Here is a 20,712-nt window from a genome sequence, read left to right on the forward strand (position 1 = left end):
AGAGGGTGGGGCAGAATTTGGGACACCCACTTTCTGGTCCAGGAATGAAGCCAATGAGCATAGCATCAGGGTTAGAACTTGGCAAAGTCAAGAATACAGAGAGCAGAGTGCAGAATCCAAGGATGCCTCCAGGGGCAGAAATCCCCAAGGGCAAGCAGGAGGTAAAAGGAGGAAAGGCACAGGAGCTGGGACTGAAGCAAGGTACACCTGGTGTGATTCTTCTAGAGACTGTCCTTAGCATGGGGCTTCCTCTCCAGATGCTCCCTGTACCCCTACCCACCTTGCTCTAAATCCCAACATTTGCCATAGCTGAGGTTTCACTCTATGCTCTGGTAACAGGTTTGAGGTTCACTAAAACAATTTTTCCACTTCCTGAACCAGATAGGCCAATCAGCTCCATGCTATACATTGTTAAAGCAGGCCCCATCCCCATGAGAATGACACAAATGGACACCTCAAGGCAGTGAAACACAGTGACGGTTACAAGCACAAATTCTATTGCCAGACTGCCTGAGTTCAAATCCCACTTCTGCCACTAGTGACCTTGGGCAGATTACATAATCTCTCTGCGCCTCAGTTTCCTCTTCTGTAAAATGGAGACTAATAATAATACTATGAAATAGTAAGAAATACATATATTGGTCTCTGCCCCCAGTTCCTGACAATATTTATTATTAGTCTTAGACTAATAATAATACTGTGAAATAGTAAGAAATACATATATTGATCTCTGCCTCCAGTTCCTGACAATATTTATTTCGTCTTTGACCCATAGCCCCTAAATCCTTTGTAATTTACTGAGTGAAAGGAGTGTCTGACACAGAGGTCCCAAATCCTTTGGAATTTCCTGGGTGATTGGAGTATCTCTTTTTTTCTCAAAACAGATAACTTTTTATTGAATTATAGTTGGTTTACAATGTTGTGTTAGTTTCAGGTGTACAGTAAAGTGATTCAATTATACATATATGTATATATCTATTCTTTTTCAGATTCTTTTCCATTATAGGTTATTATAAGATATTGAATATAGTTTCCTGTGCTATACAGTAGGCCCTTGTTGTTTATCTATTTTATATATAGTAGTGTGTATCTGTTAATCCTAAACTCCTAATTTATCCCTCCCACCTCTTTCCCCTTTGGTAACCATACGTTTGTTTTCTATGTCTGTGAATCTATTTCTGTTTTATAAATAACTTCATTTGTATTTTTTTCTAGATTCCACATGTAAGTGATATCATATGATATCTGTCTTTCTCTGACTTATTTCACTTAGTATGATAATCTCTAGGTCCATCCATGTTGCTGCAAATGGCATTACTTCATTCATATATATATGTGTGTGTAGATATATATATATACACACCACATCTTCTTTATCCATTCATCTGTCAATGGACGTTTAGATTGCTTCCATTACTTGACTACCATAAATAGTGCTGCTATGAACATCAGGATGCATGTATCTTTTTGAATTATAGTTTTCATCTTTTCCAGATGTATGCCCAGGAGTGGGATTGCTGGGTCATATGGTAGTTCTATTTTTAGTTTTAAGGAACCTCCATACTGTTCTCCATAGTGGCTGCACCAATTTACATTCCCACCAATAGTGTAGGAGGGTTCCCTTTTCTCCACACCCTCTCCAGCATTTATTATTTATAGACTTTTTGATGATGGCCATTCTGATTGGTGTGATGTGATACCTCATTATAGTTTTGATTTGCATTTCTCTAATAATTAGCTATGTTGAGCATCTGTCCTGTGCCTGTTGGCCATCTGTATGTCTTCTTCGGAGAAATGTCTATTGAGGTCTTCTGCCCAGGTTGGAGTATCTTTTGATCTAATGAGGAGGATTCTTGGCAGGCTCCTGAATGAGGGTTGGTCACCAGAAAGACCAAGCCATGATTAGAAGTTTGGGACTTTCACTCCTACCCCCCATTCTCTGGAGAGAGGGGAGAGGCTGGAAAATGAGTTAATAATCAATCATGCCTACGTAATGATGCCTCCAAAAAAATCCCTAAAATATGGAATTCAGAGAGCATCCAGGTTGGTGAGCACATCCACATATTGGGAGGGTGATGCACCCCCAACTCCACAGGGACAGAAGCTCCTGAGCTTGGGACACTTCCAGACCTCACCCTATGTCTCTCTTCATGTGGCTCTCTTCCCATGGAGCCCCTCACAGGGTAAAAGTCACATGCCTTGCAACAGTTAACAGAGCCCTTCTCTGCAATTCTTAACCTGGGCTGTGCATGGGAATCACCTGAGAACTCTAAACAACATGGGCACTGAGTTCCACCTCTGGAAACTCTTACCCAATTGGTCTAGGGTAGAGCCTGGTATCAGGATTATTTTAAAGCTCCCAGAGGAGTTGAATGTGTAGGCAAGTTTGAGAACTACCAACCCCCCACCCAGACTTAATCTGCTTCCTGTTGCCCCTCTGATCTCATCTCCAACTACTGCCTTCTAGCTTGCTCTGTTCCAGCCACAAGGACCTCCTTCCTTTTCTTCAAACATGCCAGGCACATGTTGACCTCAGGAACTTTGCACATGCTGGTCCCTCTGCCCAGAAAGTTTTTCCCCTGAGTATCCACATGGCTCACTTCCTCATCTCCTCTAGGTCTTTGCTCAAATGTCACCTTCTTAGTGAGGCCTTCTCTGACCATCTCATTAAAAATTCAACCCCTCCTCCTATTCCAGGCTGTTCCGATCTCCCTCTTCCGCCATACATTTCCCCACAGTACTTACTATCTAACCTGCTACATAGGTGACTTTGCTTTGTTTATTATCTGTCCTCACCTAACTAGAATAGAACACAAGCTCCCCGAGGGTAAGGATTCCTGTCTGTTTTGTTCACTGCTCTATCTCTGGGTCTAGACTATTCTGGCACATAATAAGTGCTCAATAAATATCCTTTAAATGAACATATACTCTTCTCTTCCCTTGTAGATCCTCAGCTGCTCTTTCATCCCTAGAGCCCAGCCAAGTTCTCCTGGGCCAAGAAAAACCACACCCAACTAAATGGCATACATCAGGTACTCAATAAATGCCTATGAAACTGAACTGAACTCTCCTTCCCAAAGAATATAGCCCCCAAGCCCAGCAGCAAGATCTTTCCTGAAAACTCCAGATATAAGCTCACTGTGGTTTGCAGCTTTAAGAAAATTTTAAAAATAAGGGGAAAGTGGGGAAAAGAAGGCGTTGGTGGGGAGCTCACAAAAGTTAATGAGATTTTCTCAGCTATGGTACATGCCCACATTTTTAATAATTAGGAGTAATAAAAATTCTAACTGAACCTTAAAGGAACATCTTCTGTAACGAAGAGAGAAGTCAAGACAGACTTCTCTGTTGGGGGTAATGACTTGTTAGCCTCAGAAGATGGATGTACTTCAAAAAACTAATTTACAGAAAAAAAATAATTGTTCATAAAAATGCAACTGATTGGGTTAAAATGACTTATTAACAGGAATGCCAGATGATTCTCGTTCTCGTAAGGATTAAATTAGGTTGTTAATCCTCCAAATTTCTAATGGAAGAAAGCCTTCCCCCTGCTTAGCAGATGGAGAAACTGAGGCTGGGGGAGTAGGGAGAGAGTGACTTGCCTGATGCAGGCCAAGGGGGCAGACCCTGACTGAAGCCGGGAAGAGACCCAGGAGTCCAGACACCAAGTCCTAGCTCTGTCCCCAGCACTGTGGTGACCCCACCTCCCCACTTGCAGGTCAACAAGGGCCCGGCCACTAACTCTGCTCACCCACTGGGTCTGAGGTCAGGCAGGGGCCGGTCGAGGGGTAGGCGGTCACTGAGGTAGGCATTGTAGCCGTAGTACTGGAACTGCTTCAGGGCCACACGCCGGCCTTCAGGGCTGAGCTCCTGGCCCCAGTGCGCAAACAGAGAGGAGTCTGTGAAGGGCTCAGCCTCTGCCTCCTCAGGTTTGGCGGGGGCCTCTGGAGAAAGAAGGGATAAGGAGACAGTGGGTCAGAGTGCACCCCTGCATATACCATGACAACCCCTTTCCCTTCCTCACCATTGCCTTGGGTAAAACAATCTTAGCCCCAACTTTGGGGGTGGGGGAAGGGAGACTAGAATCTTCATGCTTCCGCAAACTCATTTATCCATCCATACATCCATTCACGTACCCAACAACCACTAGCACAACGGATATAGAAATATACCCAACAGGGTCTGCTGGGAAGCCGATGGGTGTGATCCTGATGCCCCATGGCTTTAAGTTAGAACCTTCTCCTTTCCCAGTCTGCCTTCTCATCAGAGATGCCAGTCCCAGCCCGCGAATGGGACTTCTGCTTCTCTTTCCCCAGATCGCACCCTCATTCCCTGCCAGCTCTGAACCTGTCCCACACCCAGGTCCCCAGGCCGGGCATCTGCTCCCGTGCCCAGTTCTTGCCAGTCCACCTCTGTCTCCACTGTCTGGTCCTGCTGTGAGTTTCCTGGTCCCACCGTATGACATTCACCGGGCCGCAAGGACCCTCGGCCAGACTGCCTCCTGCTGCTTCAGGCTCTGCCCACCAGGATAGGGAATCATTGGCACAGGGGACAGCCATACCATCCCCAAACCTCCACACACTCTGGGCACTGCTCAATGGACCCCTGGTAGACTTTGTGGGGGGCAGTGCTCACACCTGGTCAAGAAGAGCTCATCGTTTTCCTGGAAGCTTCCAAGAAAAATGGAAGAGGCATTATTACCTATAAGAGCAGAGGCTTGGATTCAAATAAATCCCTGCTCCACCGTTCACTGGCTACATGACCACAAGCAAACACTCAACCTCTCGATGCCTTGATTTCCCCACCTGTAATGTGGGAATAATAATACCCACCCACCACGCCCAAGATCTGTGAGGATTACATACAATCATGTATATAAAACACTTGTCTCAGAATAAGTGCACAACAAATGGTAATCAGGGTTGCTATAGCAAGAGGAGCCTGGAGGGTCATTGAAGTCCTTCTTTTATGGCGATAATGGGTAGGTCTTGCCAGGACATAGGCTGACAGGTCAAGACTATGGAATTCGTTCCCAGGGACAGGTAGTCAGGCCCACCATTCAAGGTCAGCAATCAGAAAAACTGGACAGAGATGCCAAGGTCACTGGACGGCGCCTTCCACGCTCATAAACATGATGTAAGAGACAGAGTCAGGAGCCTGGAATGAGACAGGGACCAGGAGGAAGCAGAAGGGGGGTTAGGAACAGGAGAGGCAGGCTTGGGACACTTGCCAAAGTCCCCTCAGCTGTCTGTATGGAGCCAGTAGGTGCATGCACACCTATGCCAGGTAACTTAAAGGTACAGGCTGAGACAGGCCAGGGGCTAGGGTTCCATGGTCTTCAAGGTTGGAGAGCTCAGAGCTGCAGACCACAGATCTTACCACCACTTCCTCCTGACGGACTCTTGGAAGAGCCAGTCTGGGAAGGGGAGGAGGCCTAGGAGTAAGAGGGGGACCCTTCCAGCACCTAGGAAGGGGTGCTGCAGGGGGAGGAAGCCCCCATCACTGGAGGTGCACAGAGGGTGTCATGGACAGAAGGGAGCTGTTGTAGCTCCCTGCAAATTAGAGAGCCGGAGATTCTGAAAGCAGAGCAAGCAGGCCGATGCCAGAGACCTTAGTCAGAGAGATGCCAAAACTTCTGTAAATGGAGCTGGGACTCACAGGCGCTGGGCGAACATGTGTATGCACCTCTCCTCTTCGGGGGCCATGTCCTTGGGACATACCCCAAACTGGAGATCCGTGTAACTCCTGGGATAACTATCACAGCTAGCACTTGCTGAGTGTTTACCATGAGTCAGGCTCTGCCATAAGCATTTTTCACGTATCGACTCAACTCACCGTACCAGGTGGGAAGTACTACTGTCTCCATTTTACAGATGATGAAGGTGAGGCACAGAGAGGATGGGAAGCTTGCCCCGGTTCACTCAGAAGGAAGTGCAGTAACTGAGGTGCAATCTCAGGATGTCTGTCCCCCGAGGCAGTAGTCCTAACCACTAAGCTGCACTGCCTCTACAGAGCAAAGGGCTGGATAGAGGTGAATTCCAAAGACAAACATGACCTATCATCTCAGTTACCAATTTTCCTTAAAGATACAGAAGGAAACTCAGATATGTTAAACATATTAGGACATATTAAAGAGTTAAATGCAAACTACATGTGCATTTCTACGACAAAGCAAGAGCTTTTAGGACCGTGGTGCTGCTCAAAGCTCCATCCCAGAACTCAGGCTGCCTTTGGCCCCCCAACTAGGTATGCTTGAAGGGAAACACGGGGCTCGCCTGATCTTGAAGGTCCTTGTTATCTCTCAAAAGATGGATGACTCACTCATTTGGAATGGGGGGTAGTAAAAATCTAAATCAGTGAATCAACTGAATCATATAATATTTAACAGAAATGGAGTTTTACTGCTCTCACATACCTAAATGGATATCACCAAGTAAAATGAGATCAGTTAATGAAAAAATTATAATTCACAATTAAGCCAGTGTTTCATAAAAATGGATTACAAACATATTAAAGTCCTGGGTTCCACCACATGCTCCTGCCTTTTTACTCAGTGTGGGTACAAATGACAACAAACTTGAAAGCAGTGGGTCCTGAATAATGAGTCAGGGGCGTGACAATGGGAAGAGGTATATTTGTTGAATTTCTGCCTGAGCCAAGCACGGTGCCAGCTGATGTCCTTACCCAAGGTTATCTCTGTCATGCTCATGGGTGTGGACTCCATGAGAACAGGATGACCTCTGTCTTGTTCCCTGCTATATCTTTGGCTCCCAGCACAGTACGTGGCTCTTACAAGGGGCTCAGTGCATCATTTTAAAACAAATCAGTTAATAAGTACCCCGTAGTGGTTAGTTATTAGACATGAGGAAACCAAAGATGAAGATGTTAAATGCCTAATCTGAGGTCACCCAGTTTGTCAAGGGCATTGAAGCTTTCCTCTGCATCATGAGTGGCAAACTATGGTCTGAGGACCAAATCTGGCCCACCATCTGTTATGTAAATAAAGCTTTATTGGAACACATCACATTCACTTGCTTACATATTAGCTATAGCTGCTTTAGAGCTACAAAGGCAGAGTGGGTATGACAGAGACCATATGGCTTGCAAAGTGGAAAATATGTACTTTCTGGCCCTTTAAGAAAAAGCATGACCCCCTGCTCTACACCTTACATTTGACATCTCTTAGGTAAGGAGGCTTTGCCTCTGCTAATCCATTCATTTTGTTTCCTTAAGAGCACTGGCTGTAGAGACAGAATCCATACTCCAGCTCGACCATTTACCAGTTTAGTCTAGCTTATCTGCACTTTAGTTCCTCATCTGGAAAGTGGAATGGATACTAAAAGTACCTTCTTCATAGGCTATTGGAGTGTATTCAATGAGATGGTCCATGTAAGGAGCTTAGCACAGTGCCTGGCACATAATAAATGTTAGCTCAGTGAGCATCAGAGGCTAAGGACCCACACAGCCTCACAGCCCACCGGGGTGGCTCTTCCACTGACGCTTCTTGAGTTCAGATCACAAAGAGGTATGGCCTTACCCTGAGGGCCCAGCTCTGGAAGATGCTGCTGCTGTGTAGCCCCCAGATGAAGGGTCTCCATGTCTACAGAGAGTGGCCTCCCCTTAACCAGTCCTAGACCCAACTCCCCTCACTCTCCACTAAGAAAGCAGACCTACAAGGAGGACCATGTCTGACATAGTTGCAGCGGTAAAGAGGTCCCAGGCAAGAGCATCGGCTGGGTCCTCCGCAGGGGGCCAGGGGTGTCTGGATACATCTGGTGAGGGGCCAGACCCACGGATGTCTCTCACCCAGGGACGAGACCCGCCCCCCCCCCCAGGAGGAGATGCAGACTGTGGCCCCTGCTGGGGTTCAGACCTACTCGGCCATGCCTGACAAACTGAGGGGGTGACCAGAGAGAGGTGTCTATGCCGGGGGCTGAGGGCCCCCAAGGGAAGAGGTCATTCATGGCACAGTGAACTCAGTCTGGCGGCCGAGCCAGAGTGTTTGGAGGGTCCTTAGTACAGCACAGAGGCTGTGGTCCCAGCCCATTCTTCACCCGGCCCTGGTGCTTGTCTGTGTCCTACGGAGAAGAGGCTGAGAGGGAACACTGAAGGGCCATTTCACCAGACGGCCACACACGGGGCTCAAGCGGCGCCTGTGTAACGCCCAGGCAGGGGAGCTATTCCTCTGCCCTCCCTGACTCACCACGAACAACCACGCGGTGTGGGCAGGAAGGGAGCCCCAGTGGGGCCTGAGGAAACCCATCGGCTGGGGAGACACTGCCATGCTATGCCCCTCTCTGCTCGGGACTTCCCACGGCCAACTGTCTCCCTCAGCCTCTGGACAGATGGCTCTACAGAGCAGAAACTGGAGAACAAGAACCAGAGCCGTCAGGGCCCCAGCAGGCCTGGGACGGCCAGTGGATGGGGAAGGAAGAACAACAGTGCAGACTGTAAGTTTGAAAGGCCCCGGATTGGCCATATGATTTGGAAATAGTTTATGAACCTACAAGCACGTATGCCAAAGTGCCACCTACTAACCATCACCAAAGGTACTGTCCAAAGTGGCAAAGTGCCACTCAAAAATTATTTGAGGTCCACTGAGGAGGGGACTACAGACTAATCTTGGGTGTTTGCTGCAAAACCTTTGCCCCTGGAGCTGATCCCCTCGTACACTGTACCCCAATTCCATTGCACTGGCCCTGCCAGGTAGTGAGGCCAGGCCATCGCAGTGGCCCTGTGATATAGGTTCTATCATTCCCATCATAGATGAGAGGAAACTGCAGGTCAGAGATGTAAAAGAACTTGACGCTGAAACCATACTCCTGACGGCGGCCCCGCCTCCACGTCATGGGCTAGATACACGGTCTCGCTTGAGGACTGGAGAAACTTCAGGTCCCGGGAGGCCGCTCAGTTGGTCTGCAATGGTTCACAGCAGTTGTTAAACCACTGAGATACCTTCACAGCGCTGGCAAACAGCTGCTTCCCAGAGTCCCTCCGGGTGGCCCTCTAACCCCAGCTGCTCTGGCCCTTTTCTCGGAATGATCCAGATCTTTCCACCAGCCAGCAACTGAAAGGTGTATGACCGGCCCGCCCAGGAGCCCCGGGATCCTGCTCCACGCTGTGACCGGCATTCATGCACATTGGTTAGCGTCTGTGCCTGGCTGGTTCAGTACAATTTGACTATTACTTGCTCGAGCCCTTCCTCGGAGGCCCCTGTGAGAAAGAATTATGGGTTTCTGGAGACCTTTCACTCAGCTCATCCGTTCCCCATGTTAGTGCCTGGGCGCCACTGTGCATGACCTGTTTTCCAGAAAGTTCTGCCAGTGATCACAGAGGGCATCCAGGAAATGCCACAATATGGTCTCAGAGATATGCCCACAGTGCTTGACATGCAGCCCACTAATGAGAGCAGAGAATTACAGATTCAGGTCCTGACAGCTTCCATGCTAATTCACAGAGACAGGAGGGAAGTGGGGCAGGAAAGCAGCTTGTGAAGCTTTGAGCAATTAATGCACCCAAGGCTGCAGGGCTGAGCACTGAGCCCAGGCTCACCAGGCAGGCACGATGAGCACGTCTGGAGACCCAGCCAAGCCTGTGAGGCTCCTGAAGCCGCTGTGCTGAAAGCGGGAGGAGTACCTGCGTGAGGGCAGCTGTTTCAGGGAGCAGCCCGAACGAGGGCTCGCCCAGCTGCTTTTGCTCCAGAGTCTGGGCGGTGCTGAGACTGCACAATGGAGTGGAAAGAAAATGGGTTTGGGAGTGAAACAGACATTGTGATGCTGCCCAGTCCCACCCACTTCTGACCACCTGTCCTCTCTAGGACCACGTTCCTGGAGATCCCCATCTTTTGAAGCTGAGCCATTTTGTCAGCTCCTGTCATGCACTTCAGTGGAAACTCTGAGGTGCTGGTGGCTTTTTTTTGGAGGAGCTGCAGGAGAGGCTGTAGCCCAGACCTCTCCCAAAGCAAAAACCCAGCACCTGACTCTGCCCTTGGATTTTAGGATGAATCCTAAAATAGCAACAGAAGGGGTTCCATTGCATGATTGTTGCTGGAGGTCAAAGTGATTTGGGGCTGGACAGCAGGGCTGGCCAAGCTCTACCGAGGGGACAGAAAGAGCCACCTAGGACGTGGCTCACATGGCTGAGGACCCTTAGCCCGCTGCCCACGCTGGACTGTGTGCTCATTGCAAGTGGCAGCTCTGCTTCTGGTCCCTCTGTATGGGCGCCTTTAGGACTATTACCCCAGGAAAGCAGTGGAGCCCTCTTGTTTCTTATGGTTTTTCTCGGTTTCCTATATGCCCCTCTTTCAGGCAGAGCTAAGAAGGCTTTGAGGGTGGCTGGGGAGGGGGTCTCGCTCTGCCCTGCAGCCAGCGCTGCAGCCAGTGCTATTTTGGTTTCTGAAGCTTTGGTGTTTGGTGGTGAGATCCAGAGCCCAGGAGCAGGGAGGTGAGAGGAAGCAGGACAGCCAGGCCGGTGTCCCCGGTAACTGCCTGCCACGTGCACTGGGGCCTTAGGTCTAAGTTCATCCGGGGGACAGGCACAGACTGTCCTGTCTCCTGGTCCTCCTCCAGGAGTGCCCTGGGGACCTCCTCTCACCCCACAACTGGGTCTGCTCTTCACTCTTTCTGGACAAGCTCCACAGCCCAGCCCTGCAAGTCTCCATTTCCTTCACTGTGAAACAGGAACAGACTGCCAGGCTGCTGGGGAGAGCCACTGTGAAGTCAGCTTTTGGAAGGATGAAGGCTAAGCATTAAATAATAGAGCCAGCAGTGCTGAATATCCCAGATAAGAATTCTTAAAAGCTGTTGCCTTTCCTTCCATTCCTTTTATTTTTTTAATAGCTTTATTGGGGTGCAATTTACATACCATAAAATTCACCCTTTTCAAAAGTACAATTCAATGATTTTTAGAAAAGTTTTCTCCTGTTCTTGAGATGTCTTGTTGCGTGCTTTATTTGGCGTTAAAAAGAAAAGGGCTAATTGAATATCCAGAAATGTACGTTTGTATCACCTGCCTGCTGGCTTCCCGCTGATGATAAGGGACCATTGTTCTCACTAAAGAGCCGGATGCCTGGGCCCCGCCAGCCCGAGAAGCCCAGGCAGCAGCGTCTGCAGAGCATCAAAGCCAGTCCATCGGAGCAGTGCTCATGCGGCAGGATTCACACCACCACACAGGGGTGGTTCACCCCAGCACAGCAGCGGCTGGTCCCGGCTGCCTTCTGCTTGCCGTCGGTCGGCCGTGCCGCTTCCACGGCCCGGGATGTGTGTCCACCTCCCTTCTCTTCCAACACCCAGACCCCGGTCCAAAGTGGGGCCCCTCGGCCTGTCCCAGCCAGAGTGAGGCACCCAGAGCCTGTGGAAAGCAGGTGGTCCTGGGAGGCAGGAGGCCTCAGTCGACCCTCACCTCCAAACCTGGGCAAATCTCCGTCTCCCAGTCTGTGAGAGAGACCCAGTGTTTGTGTTCCATGAGAGAGAAAAAGGAGGACTTGAGCACATCATCGTGATGCTTTTCTTATACCTCGAAAAGCAAGACATTACGCCTCCCCTTGTACTTGGGCTCCTAAGGGGAAATCTTCAGATGTTTTATGTGCTAAGAGCCCTACTAGTAAAGAAGCGAAGTATTCTGTTGAGTTGAGGGTCTTCCCCCCTCTCCACTTCTAGGCGTGCATTAGGACACGAGCTGAAGGTCTTTTGCCAGCAGCCCCTACAATTAAGCTTTCTCTTCCAGAAAGAGAAAACTAAGAGAACTGCTAAGAGAAAGAAGTGGGATCTGGCAGGAAAGGGCTTGGAGATAATCGGAAGAAAGGAGCTCTGACAGCCTCAGGTCCCACGCCATTCAAATCCCCTGCGTAACAACTTCATTCACCATGGCAAAGCCAAATCCGGAAGACCTTCCTCTGGCACCTGAAGAGTGCTGCGGGGAAGAAGAGCAGCTTCCTCAGAATGCCTTCCTACCAGGCAGGGTCAGGCCTGCGCAGCGAAGGCGAAGGGCAGCCTCCTGCAGGGGGTCTGAAGTCAGCTCTGCCCTTGACCAGCTACGTGACCTTTGTCAATCTCTCTGACCCTCAGCTGGCTCATCTATTTGATGAGGATAATAATACTTCTCACTCACCGCAAAGATTAGGTGAGTTGGTGGCATCAGTAAAGTGCTTAGCAAACCGTCAGACTCCTGGTAAGTGGAGTAGTTTCCCGTTGCTGCCGTAACAAATGACCACAAATTTAGTGACTTAAAATACTACAAATTTATTACCTTGCAGTTCTGGAGGTCAAGGGTCTGACAGGGTCTCTCTGAGATAAAATCAAGGTATTGGCAGGTCTGTGTTCCTTTCTGGATGTTCTAGAGGAGAATTCTTGACTCCTTGAATCCTCCTTTCCAGCTTCTAGAGGCCACCTGCTTTCCTTGGCCCACGACCCTCTTACTTCACAGTCAGTGCCAACAACAGTGGGTTAAGTCCTTCTCACGTGGCATCCATCTGACCTCTTCTGATCTCCTCTGCCACTCTTAAGGACCCCATGATTACAATGGGCCCACCTGGATAATCCTGAACACTCTCCCTATTTTAAGGTCAACGGATTAACACCCATAATTCCATCTGCAACCTTAACTCCCCATTGCTATGTCAGGAAACATATTCACAGGTTCCAGAGATTAGGATGTACAGATCTTTGTGAGGGGCACATTATTCTGCCTACCCCAGTAAGAGTTCCATCATTGTGGGTTTTGCTATTTATAAAGGCGCGATTCTAATACTCTGCTCTCAGGGTTGGAACCCCGAGAGGGAAAGAACAACAGCTCACATTTGTTGAGAGCTGACCATTTGCCAGCTCTCAGCACAGCGGCTCTCTCCTCCCTGACACTGCACTGGGACTGCACGAGGGGATACACCCAGGCAATCAGGGCAGGGCTGCCAGCCAGGTTCTACAAAGGAGCAGGTGCACATGAGGACAGCAGGTGGCCGTGAGCTGTGGAGGGGTCTCGTCCCTGACCTTGAAGCCACCTTGGCCCTGCGTCCCTCATGCACCAGCTAATGAACAATGAATGAGAACCTGGATGGAGTGAGGCAGGTACTACGGCAATCACCCTCCTGCCTCTCTGCTTCTTTCCCACCAGCTCTGACTGAACTATCCCCATCTCACCACTGGCCCTGCCTCTGCTGCTGTGATTTGAATTGGTGTTGGCATTTGGTTGCCCAAAACTCTGGCTTTCCAGTTCTATTGTCTTGGGGGGTTTCTCATCTGAGAATCTGAAAAATTGCCCACTGGTACATACATAAAACAATCTGCATTCAATTTCATGGGAGTCATGAGAAGCAGTATGATATACAGCAGAGATGGGCAAACCTTTTCTGTAAAGGGCCAGCAGTGAATATTTTAGGTTTGCAGGTCTCAGGGTCTTGGTTATAACTACTCAACTCTGCCATGTCTCTGGAAAGCAGCCCTACATGGTATGTAAATGAGTGGGTGTGGCTTTGTTCCAAGAAGAGTATTTCTACAGCAGGCAGCAGGTCAGATTTGGCCCCTGGGCTGCAGTTTTCTGACCTCTGGTGTAGGGGTAGCACACGCTGTGGCTCCTGGCTACTGCATCTACTCGACGGCCAGGTCATAACTGCTCTGTGCCTCAGTTTCCTCACTAGTAAATAGGATAACAATACCTGCCTTGTAGGGTAGTAGTGAGGAACGGAGGAGTGAACCTGTGTCCAGCACTCAGAACAATGCCTGGCACCTTGTAAGCTGGGTGAAAGTGTTAGCTAGGATCTGCCTGCTGGTCAATAGCACCTGCCTCCAGGACACTGGCTCTGAATCACCTCTCTGCCTCGTTCCATGAGAGCCCACTCTGATTCCCCAGGTACTGGCCTCATGGGACACAACCCTAGCTCACCTAATCCAGCCCCAGCTGGAAAGGACAAAGGTAGTTACGATCCTGGATGTTCAAGTCACTGAGAACAGGACCCTGGGCATGACCGGGACAGAGGACAGAGGAATCAGGCACCCTGGCAGGGGCTGGCAAGGATGAGAGAAGGCTAGGGCTCAGGAAGGGTGGCAGGTCCTAGCAAGAAACTAGAGAAGGAGTCAGGGGTCTAGGGAGAAGCACAGTCATTCCATTCTGGGCTGACATGGCAGGCAAGGAACAGGAATTCGTCCGACTCTGTGAGCTCACTGCAGATACTATGTGATGGCCTCTCGCAGCCAGACAAATCTCACACCTGCTCCCTTGCCAGCCTGGGACTACCATGCCCTCTCCCCACTGCACAGGCTGGGTTCTGGGCCTGGGTGTGGCTAAGCTCACAGCTGAGACAGCTGGGCAGGTAGGGATAGCCAGAGCTCAGCGTGTGCACACACACACTCATGGAAACGGAAATGGACTTGGTTAAAAATGATGCAGAATGAAAGCTGCTAGTAAAGGTCCAAGTTTTTATGCTCTGAGCCAACCACATAAAGAACATGTGAAAAACTCATTTTAGGGAGTGACAAATGTACGTACCTCAGGAACCGGGATTTATAGGTGCCATTATGTGCTACTTTAAAACAACCCTTTAAACCTCGATTTCTGCCTAGGAGATATAATGAACTCTGAAGCACATGCCATCATTTTTTTTTTTTTTCCCTGAGAGCTGACAGCCTGGAGCTTAGCACCCGGACTTCTAAATATACACTTCACCATTCACACATAAAACACAGTGTTTCCACACATCAATTTCTTGGAATGAACTAGCTGGTGACCCTGTTGATGTTCAAGTGGCATGCTTCTCCTGGCACAGATGCACAGATGGGAACAGCTGGGCTCAACAGTGAGAAAGAAATGTAGTCCTTTGCAGCAGGACAGCCGGCAACCCAGACCAACTTCAGACGCCTGCAACAGCTGTAGCTCTTAGGTGCTGGGACAGGCTACAGGAGAGTCCTTGCTTTGGGAACTCTACAGCCTGAGGTCAGCGGGGAAGAGTGTGTCCCTTCCTCTGTAATATTACTCTACTCTTTTCCCTCCAGTCTCAGCCTCTCCAGGGAAGCCTGCCGGTTTCCAATGTCTTTCTTCTGGTCTTAAAGGGACAGCCACGTGCTCTCTTGCAGTGGCTCCCAAACGTTAACAAGCATCAGACTCACCCAGAGGGCTTGTTCAATCAATGATCATGCTGGGCCCCACTCCCAGAGTTTCTGATTCAGCAGGAGGTCTAGGGTGGGGCCTGAGAATGTGCATTTCTAACAAATTCCCAGCGGATGCTGAGGCTACTGGAGGGACCTCACTCTGAGAACCAGGCTGTAGAGGTGACTGGAATCACAGACCTCCTTCTAGCCCTGGCTCTGCAGCTCATTCACTCTGTGAACGGGCAAGTCGCTCCCTCTCTTCAGGCCTCAGTTTTCTCCTGGGTAAACATAAGAGGGTGGGATGAAATGCTCTATAACAGCGGTCCCCAAACTTTTCGGCATCAGGGACCAGTTTCGTGGAAGACAATTTTTCCACGGACAGTGGAGGGGGTGGGGAGGTGTTGGTTCAGGAGGTAACGCGAGCGATGGGGAGCGATGGGCAGCAGCAGATGAAGCTTCACTCGCTGGACCACCCGCCACTCCCCTCCTGCTGTACGGCCCGGTTCCTAACAGGCAGCGCACCGCTGCCGGTCCGCAGCCCAGGGGTTGGGGACCCCTGCTCTATAAGACCCTTTCATGTCCTCAAATGTGATTCTAAGGTGGTTCAGCTCACACAGGAACTGGTGGCTTCCACTTAGGAGCAGAATGTTCAATGGTACCCCTAGGCCTCTAGTTCAAATTTTTTATTTTTTAAATAAACAAACCAAGGTCCAGAGAGGTTAAATGACTCTCCCGAGGTCACACAGCTCGGTAGCTGCTGATTCTCGGACCAGAAAAGTAGACCAAGCCCTTGAATGCCCTCATTCCCTGCTCAGTGCCTTCTCCACCACCCATGAGGATTTCTGCAAAGCGGCTCTGGGGACAGACAACCTGCTTGACCGCCAAGTCTTTCCAGTACCTCTGAGGAAGCCAAACCCCAGAGCCCGAGCCTTGGACAAACCAGCAAATCCTCCCTCAGACACCCCTCACCAAGGCTGGTGCCCAGGTCTAGATCGGCAGATGCACCTGCAACCTACATGTCAGGCTGGCAGGGAGGTGAGAGGTGCTCTGCAGGTGTGGAGGGAGAGGATAGTAATCACCAGATCCCGGGACTATTAACCAGGCTCCCAGAGGAGAGCAGAGTTCCTGTTTTGCTCAGTTATCACCAGCTGCACGCTCACACACACACAGTCACTGCAGCCCACAAAGGCTTGTCCGGAAAACAGATTGTTCTAGTCTCACGGGGCTGCTCACCGCATGGAGGCAGACCATTAAAATGTGTCATTTCAAAGATGAGAAAAGAACACTTGTAAAAACTCCACTCGGGTTCACCAGCCACATCTGAATCTTTAAGTGCAGTTTACAGTGGAGAAGGAGTAGCAGCCAGGGCCTGGGCGGGTCTGCACACAGGCTCCCAGGTACCCGGGCTGTGGGCGCCCCAGGACCGAGCGCCACCACTCCTGGGAGCTGCTGGCTCCCTGGACATCTTTTCATTGCCGTCCTCCGTCGTAAATCTCCCAGCCCAGGCAGCCACGGCTGTATTTCAGTGAGGAAAAACGGATTTGTCCTTCGGAAAAAGTTAACAAACAGGCCCTCCCAACCCCAGGCTCCTGCAGGACCAGGAAAGGCTTTGAATCCACGTCAAAGAAGCCATCAAAGGAAACAGGCCATTTCAAACAAAATCCATTTCTCGAGCGTGACGGTAAAAATATTTATCACATGAAAGATGTGAAAACCTTTATGATGTCTTAACGCTCTGTATTATGGATGCAGCATGTGTCCAGCAGAATGTGTGCAAAAAAACTGTGGTGCCTGTGACTTTGAAAGAGGGAAAAATTAGTCCTTTCCATCTGGCAAATTCTTAATTTACCAACCCAGTCGTGCTGCATGGGCACCTGAGGCAAAGGAAGGAGGCGGGCCCGGCGTTCAGCCAGACAAAATAAGCAAGGGCTTCAGACAAAGAAAGTCTACATGTCCGGGACACAGTGAATAGGGGGTCCCACACTTATGTATCTCTGTCAGCCAGGGGCCTTGAAAAGCATCCACCCTCACGCCTCATGTACAAGGTCAGACAAGGCCACTTCAGTGTGTCTCAGGATTATCCACGGGGTCTGAACCTCCATAATCATGAGCATTTGCTGTTCAAATGGATTTTCAAAGTGCATGATAAAGCCTGTTCCTACTCCCAGAGAGGATCACGAGGGGGCAAGCCAGACTTCCTGGGAGGCCCGAGTTTCTCAGGCTCAGATCTGAGGATGAAAGCTCTGCTCAGAGACCCTAGGGCATTGAGGTTCTACCTCCACGCCATGCCTCAAGGTTGGTGGGTGACCAGAGAGGGCACTGGGAGGCACAGCCTCTCATGGATCCATGAGCATGTCCTTCTCTCTGGGAAGGAGATGCACCCAGTTTTAATGCCCTTTCCTCCGGATGGGAGGCTTAGAAAGAAGCTCCCTTGTGGGCCCTGGCACACTGAAAAAGACACATGGGCTTGCCCTACCTTTCTGGGTACCCACAGAGAGGTGGAAATTAAACCCTATGCATTTGGAGTTATAAATGAACGTTAATTCACGTACTCAACAAATTGCATCGAGATGCAGCTGTGCAGAGGTAGCCTAGTCTGGAAGTGAAGTATCAGACCTCTGAGACACACTGCTGGAGTCTGGAACTTGGCTTCACTCCTCGCTAGCTGTGTGACCTGGCACAAGTCACTTAACCTCTCTGTGCCTCAGTTTTCTAATGTGGAAAAGTGGAGATAATCAGAATACCTGCTTCCTTGTGGGGACTGAATAAATTAATGTGGGGCTCTCACATTCTATGTGCTATATAATCACTGGCAATTGTTGCTGTAGTTATGGGCAGGTACTATGCTGGGTGCTGGGATAGAATTATGAGCAAACAGTGGGGAGTTTATGAGGTGGTTACTCATTGCTTTCTCATCTTCCCCACCAGAGTCAGGTACACAGAGTAACTTAGAACACAAGCCTCCGCTATCCTCCCTAACAGGATGAGAGGACCCAGAGCCCGCTGGTACCCTGGGGTGGGGTGCCTTGGGATGCCCGAGGAAGGTCGGCCTCGGCTTCCTGCTCCTCATTCCATTCCTGCTAAGGTCAGGAGAGGAAGGGAAGTTGGGGAAGCCACACGGGAGTGGAGGAGACCAGTGCCACAGTGCGAGGGCCTCTGCATCAAGACGGATCTGCCTGGCTGGGGAGTTGGGTGGGAGGTGGTGACTTTTCCTTCTGGGTCAGTCTGTCACACTGTGCAGCCTTGGGCTAGGACACAGGGATTCCACCCCTATGGGGCTGTCACTCTGCAGGAAACCCCAAAGATTCCTCATAGCATGGGTGCTGATCTCTCCAGGTTGCCCTCTGCTCATGACACCGTGGGATGGCACCTTAGCAGTAAAAACCAAGGCAGTCTGGAGGGTAAGGCTGAGAGGTAGAGCTTGGGCAGGGTCCCGAGGGTGGCCTCTATGAATCAGAGAGAGGTGACAAGCCCCTCCATTGTTGGGGATCATGAAGGGAAGGTCTCCAGACCCCTTACACACCCACACCACTCGCCTTTTACAAGACACACCACAGTTAGCATCCTAGACCATGGACTTGGGCAAGGTCAGCCCCATGTTAACCTCCTCTCCTCCTGCCAGGCCCCAGGAGGAGGAATGGAATTGATGGACGGTGTGTGGGCTCTCCTGTGGGGAGGGGCTCACCCTGCCCAGATGTCCTGCCTCCTGAGCCCTTGTCTCCCTGCATTCCTCACCAGTACACTGCTGAGCATGGCGGGTCAGAAAGTTCCCAGATGCAGACATGAGGCAAAATCAGAGCCCAAAGGACCCGCAGGAACCATTCATCCAGACCAGTGCTCTTGGCCTTTTCTTGATTATAACCTATAGTAAGAACTACATTTACGTCTAGTACACGCATGCAAACATACATAAGGGAAACCACAATTTACAAAACAGTCTTTAGCTTTACCATATGTGACTAACTCTGGTATATTCTATTTTATGCTACAATATTTTGTTAAGAACGGATGCTGGTTGTGACCTAGGAAATTGATTCTATGACCTACTAATGGGTTGTGACCAGCATTTTGCAAAACAATGATCTAGATCAATGGACTGCTACCTTTTATAAATCAATGCCTCCTTTTCATAAATGTTAAAGATCCCTACCCTCCTTTCATATTCTTTGAAATTTGAAAATAAATTAACTATCACAACTGAAAACAAATAAAAATAATGGCCATTTTGGAATATGCTTCTTCAAAGTATGCATGCCACCTAACCCTACTTTCCAAAGACTTTGATATGGACACCCCATAGGAGAGAAGATGCCCCCCCCAGTTGAAAATAACCTAGCTAAGAGTGGTTTTCAAGAGCTTCTATGGAGCCCCCTTGGGGAAAATGGACCCTGTGTTGGGGGAAGGGGAGGGCTGAGGTCCCTCTTTCCGCCTCTACCATAGCTGCTTTGATTGAGTCTGTTTATAAGTTAGGGTTTTGTATAGGAAACCCTTTAAAGAAAGGGTCATTGGCTAAAGAAAATGGTATGAACCCCAGAGGCTAGTGAATTCATCTGTCTCATTTCCCTGGGGAGAGAAAGAGGCCAAGTCATTCATTCCATTAGAAAGATTCAGGGACTTGCTGAAGATGACACAGAGAGGCAAGGTTAGGGCAGAAGTGAGAGGGAGACAGGACAGAAGGTGAGACCTGGTCTATGGCCACACCACCCTGAACGTGTCCCAGCTCATCTAATCTCGGAAGTGGGACCTGGGCAGGGTATTCTTAGGTCTTCAAACTGTTTCAAAAAGACCCAACGATAAGGACATGCACAACGAAGGGACCTAATTCCTTGGCTTTGAGTTCGATTTCTAGAAGACTCAGCATGGAAAAATACTAAGTCAGAAGCCCTGCTTAACAGCTACGTGTGGCTTTGATAAATAAAAGCGGGAAAATGAATTGATCATCTCTGAACAGGGGCAGTGTGTCTGGAGGAGAGCATCTTCTTAACCTGGGGTCCAGGAGGAGGGAAGCTCTTGATGGAGAGAAGACAGAAGAGGGGGTGCGTGCACGTGCTCAGAGAGGGAGGACGGCGGGGGGAGGTGAAGAGGGTTCTGCTGGCTTTTCCACTAATACACAGAAGCCGATGCCAAGTGTCAAGCTCATGGCTCTGCGGCATCCACTACATCGGCTGCTGCTGCCCCAGGCTAAGTCATCCACCATTTGATAATCAGAACACCCCCAGGAATGGCTGGTTCCAGCTGCAGCTGTGACCCTCTGCTCCTTCAGAGGGGCTTTTCTGACCCAGAGCCCTGAGAGGCAATGTGATAGAGGCTCTTCTCTGGACTCCAGCAAAATCCTCTGAACACAGCAGAGGCTGTCATGCCTATCTGATGGCCAGCCAGAGGCATCAAAGGGAACCACTCGGTGTTCTGGAGTGAGCCCCGGTCCAGGCCATATATGTCTCTGAGGGTTGGAATCAGCCCAGAAGACACACACACACACACACTCATGCACCCACAGAGCACAGACAGGCACTGTCCCTGAGGCTGTGGTTTACCCGAGTTCCCAACCCTGACTGCACATCAGTGCTAACTGGCGAGCAAAACAACAACAAAACTACAAATGCCCAGGCCTACATCAGACTGACCGATTCAAAATCTC

General features: G+C 49.8%; 1 protein-coding gene across 2 annotated transcripts in view; it reads right to left on the reverse strand.

The window, feature by feature from the left end:
• GALNT18 (polypeptide N-acetylgalactosaminyltransferase 18) overlaps nt 1-20,712 on the reverse strand; it is a 346,810-nt gene that overhangs the window by 167,446 nt on the left and 158,652 nt on the right. For both annotated transcript variants that reach the window (XM_061201464.1, XM_061201465.1), the window contains exon 2: nt 3,749-3,941. In XM_061201464.1, coding sequence (XP_061057447.1) covers nt 3,749-3,941 — 193 coding nt within the window. The remainder of the gene's footprint in view (nt 1-3,748; nt 3,942-20,712) is intronic.

This window comes from Eubalaena glacialis, chromosome 10, assembly GCF_028564815.1.
Source record: "Eubalaena glacialis isolate mEubGla1 chromosome 10, mEubGla1.1.hap2.+ XY, whole genome shotgun sequence".
NCBI classification, from domain to species: Eukaryota; Metazoa; Chordata; class Mammalia; order Artiodactyla; family Balaenidae; genus Eubalaena; species Eubalaena glacialis.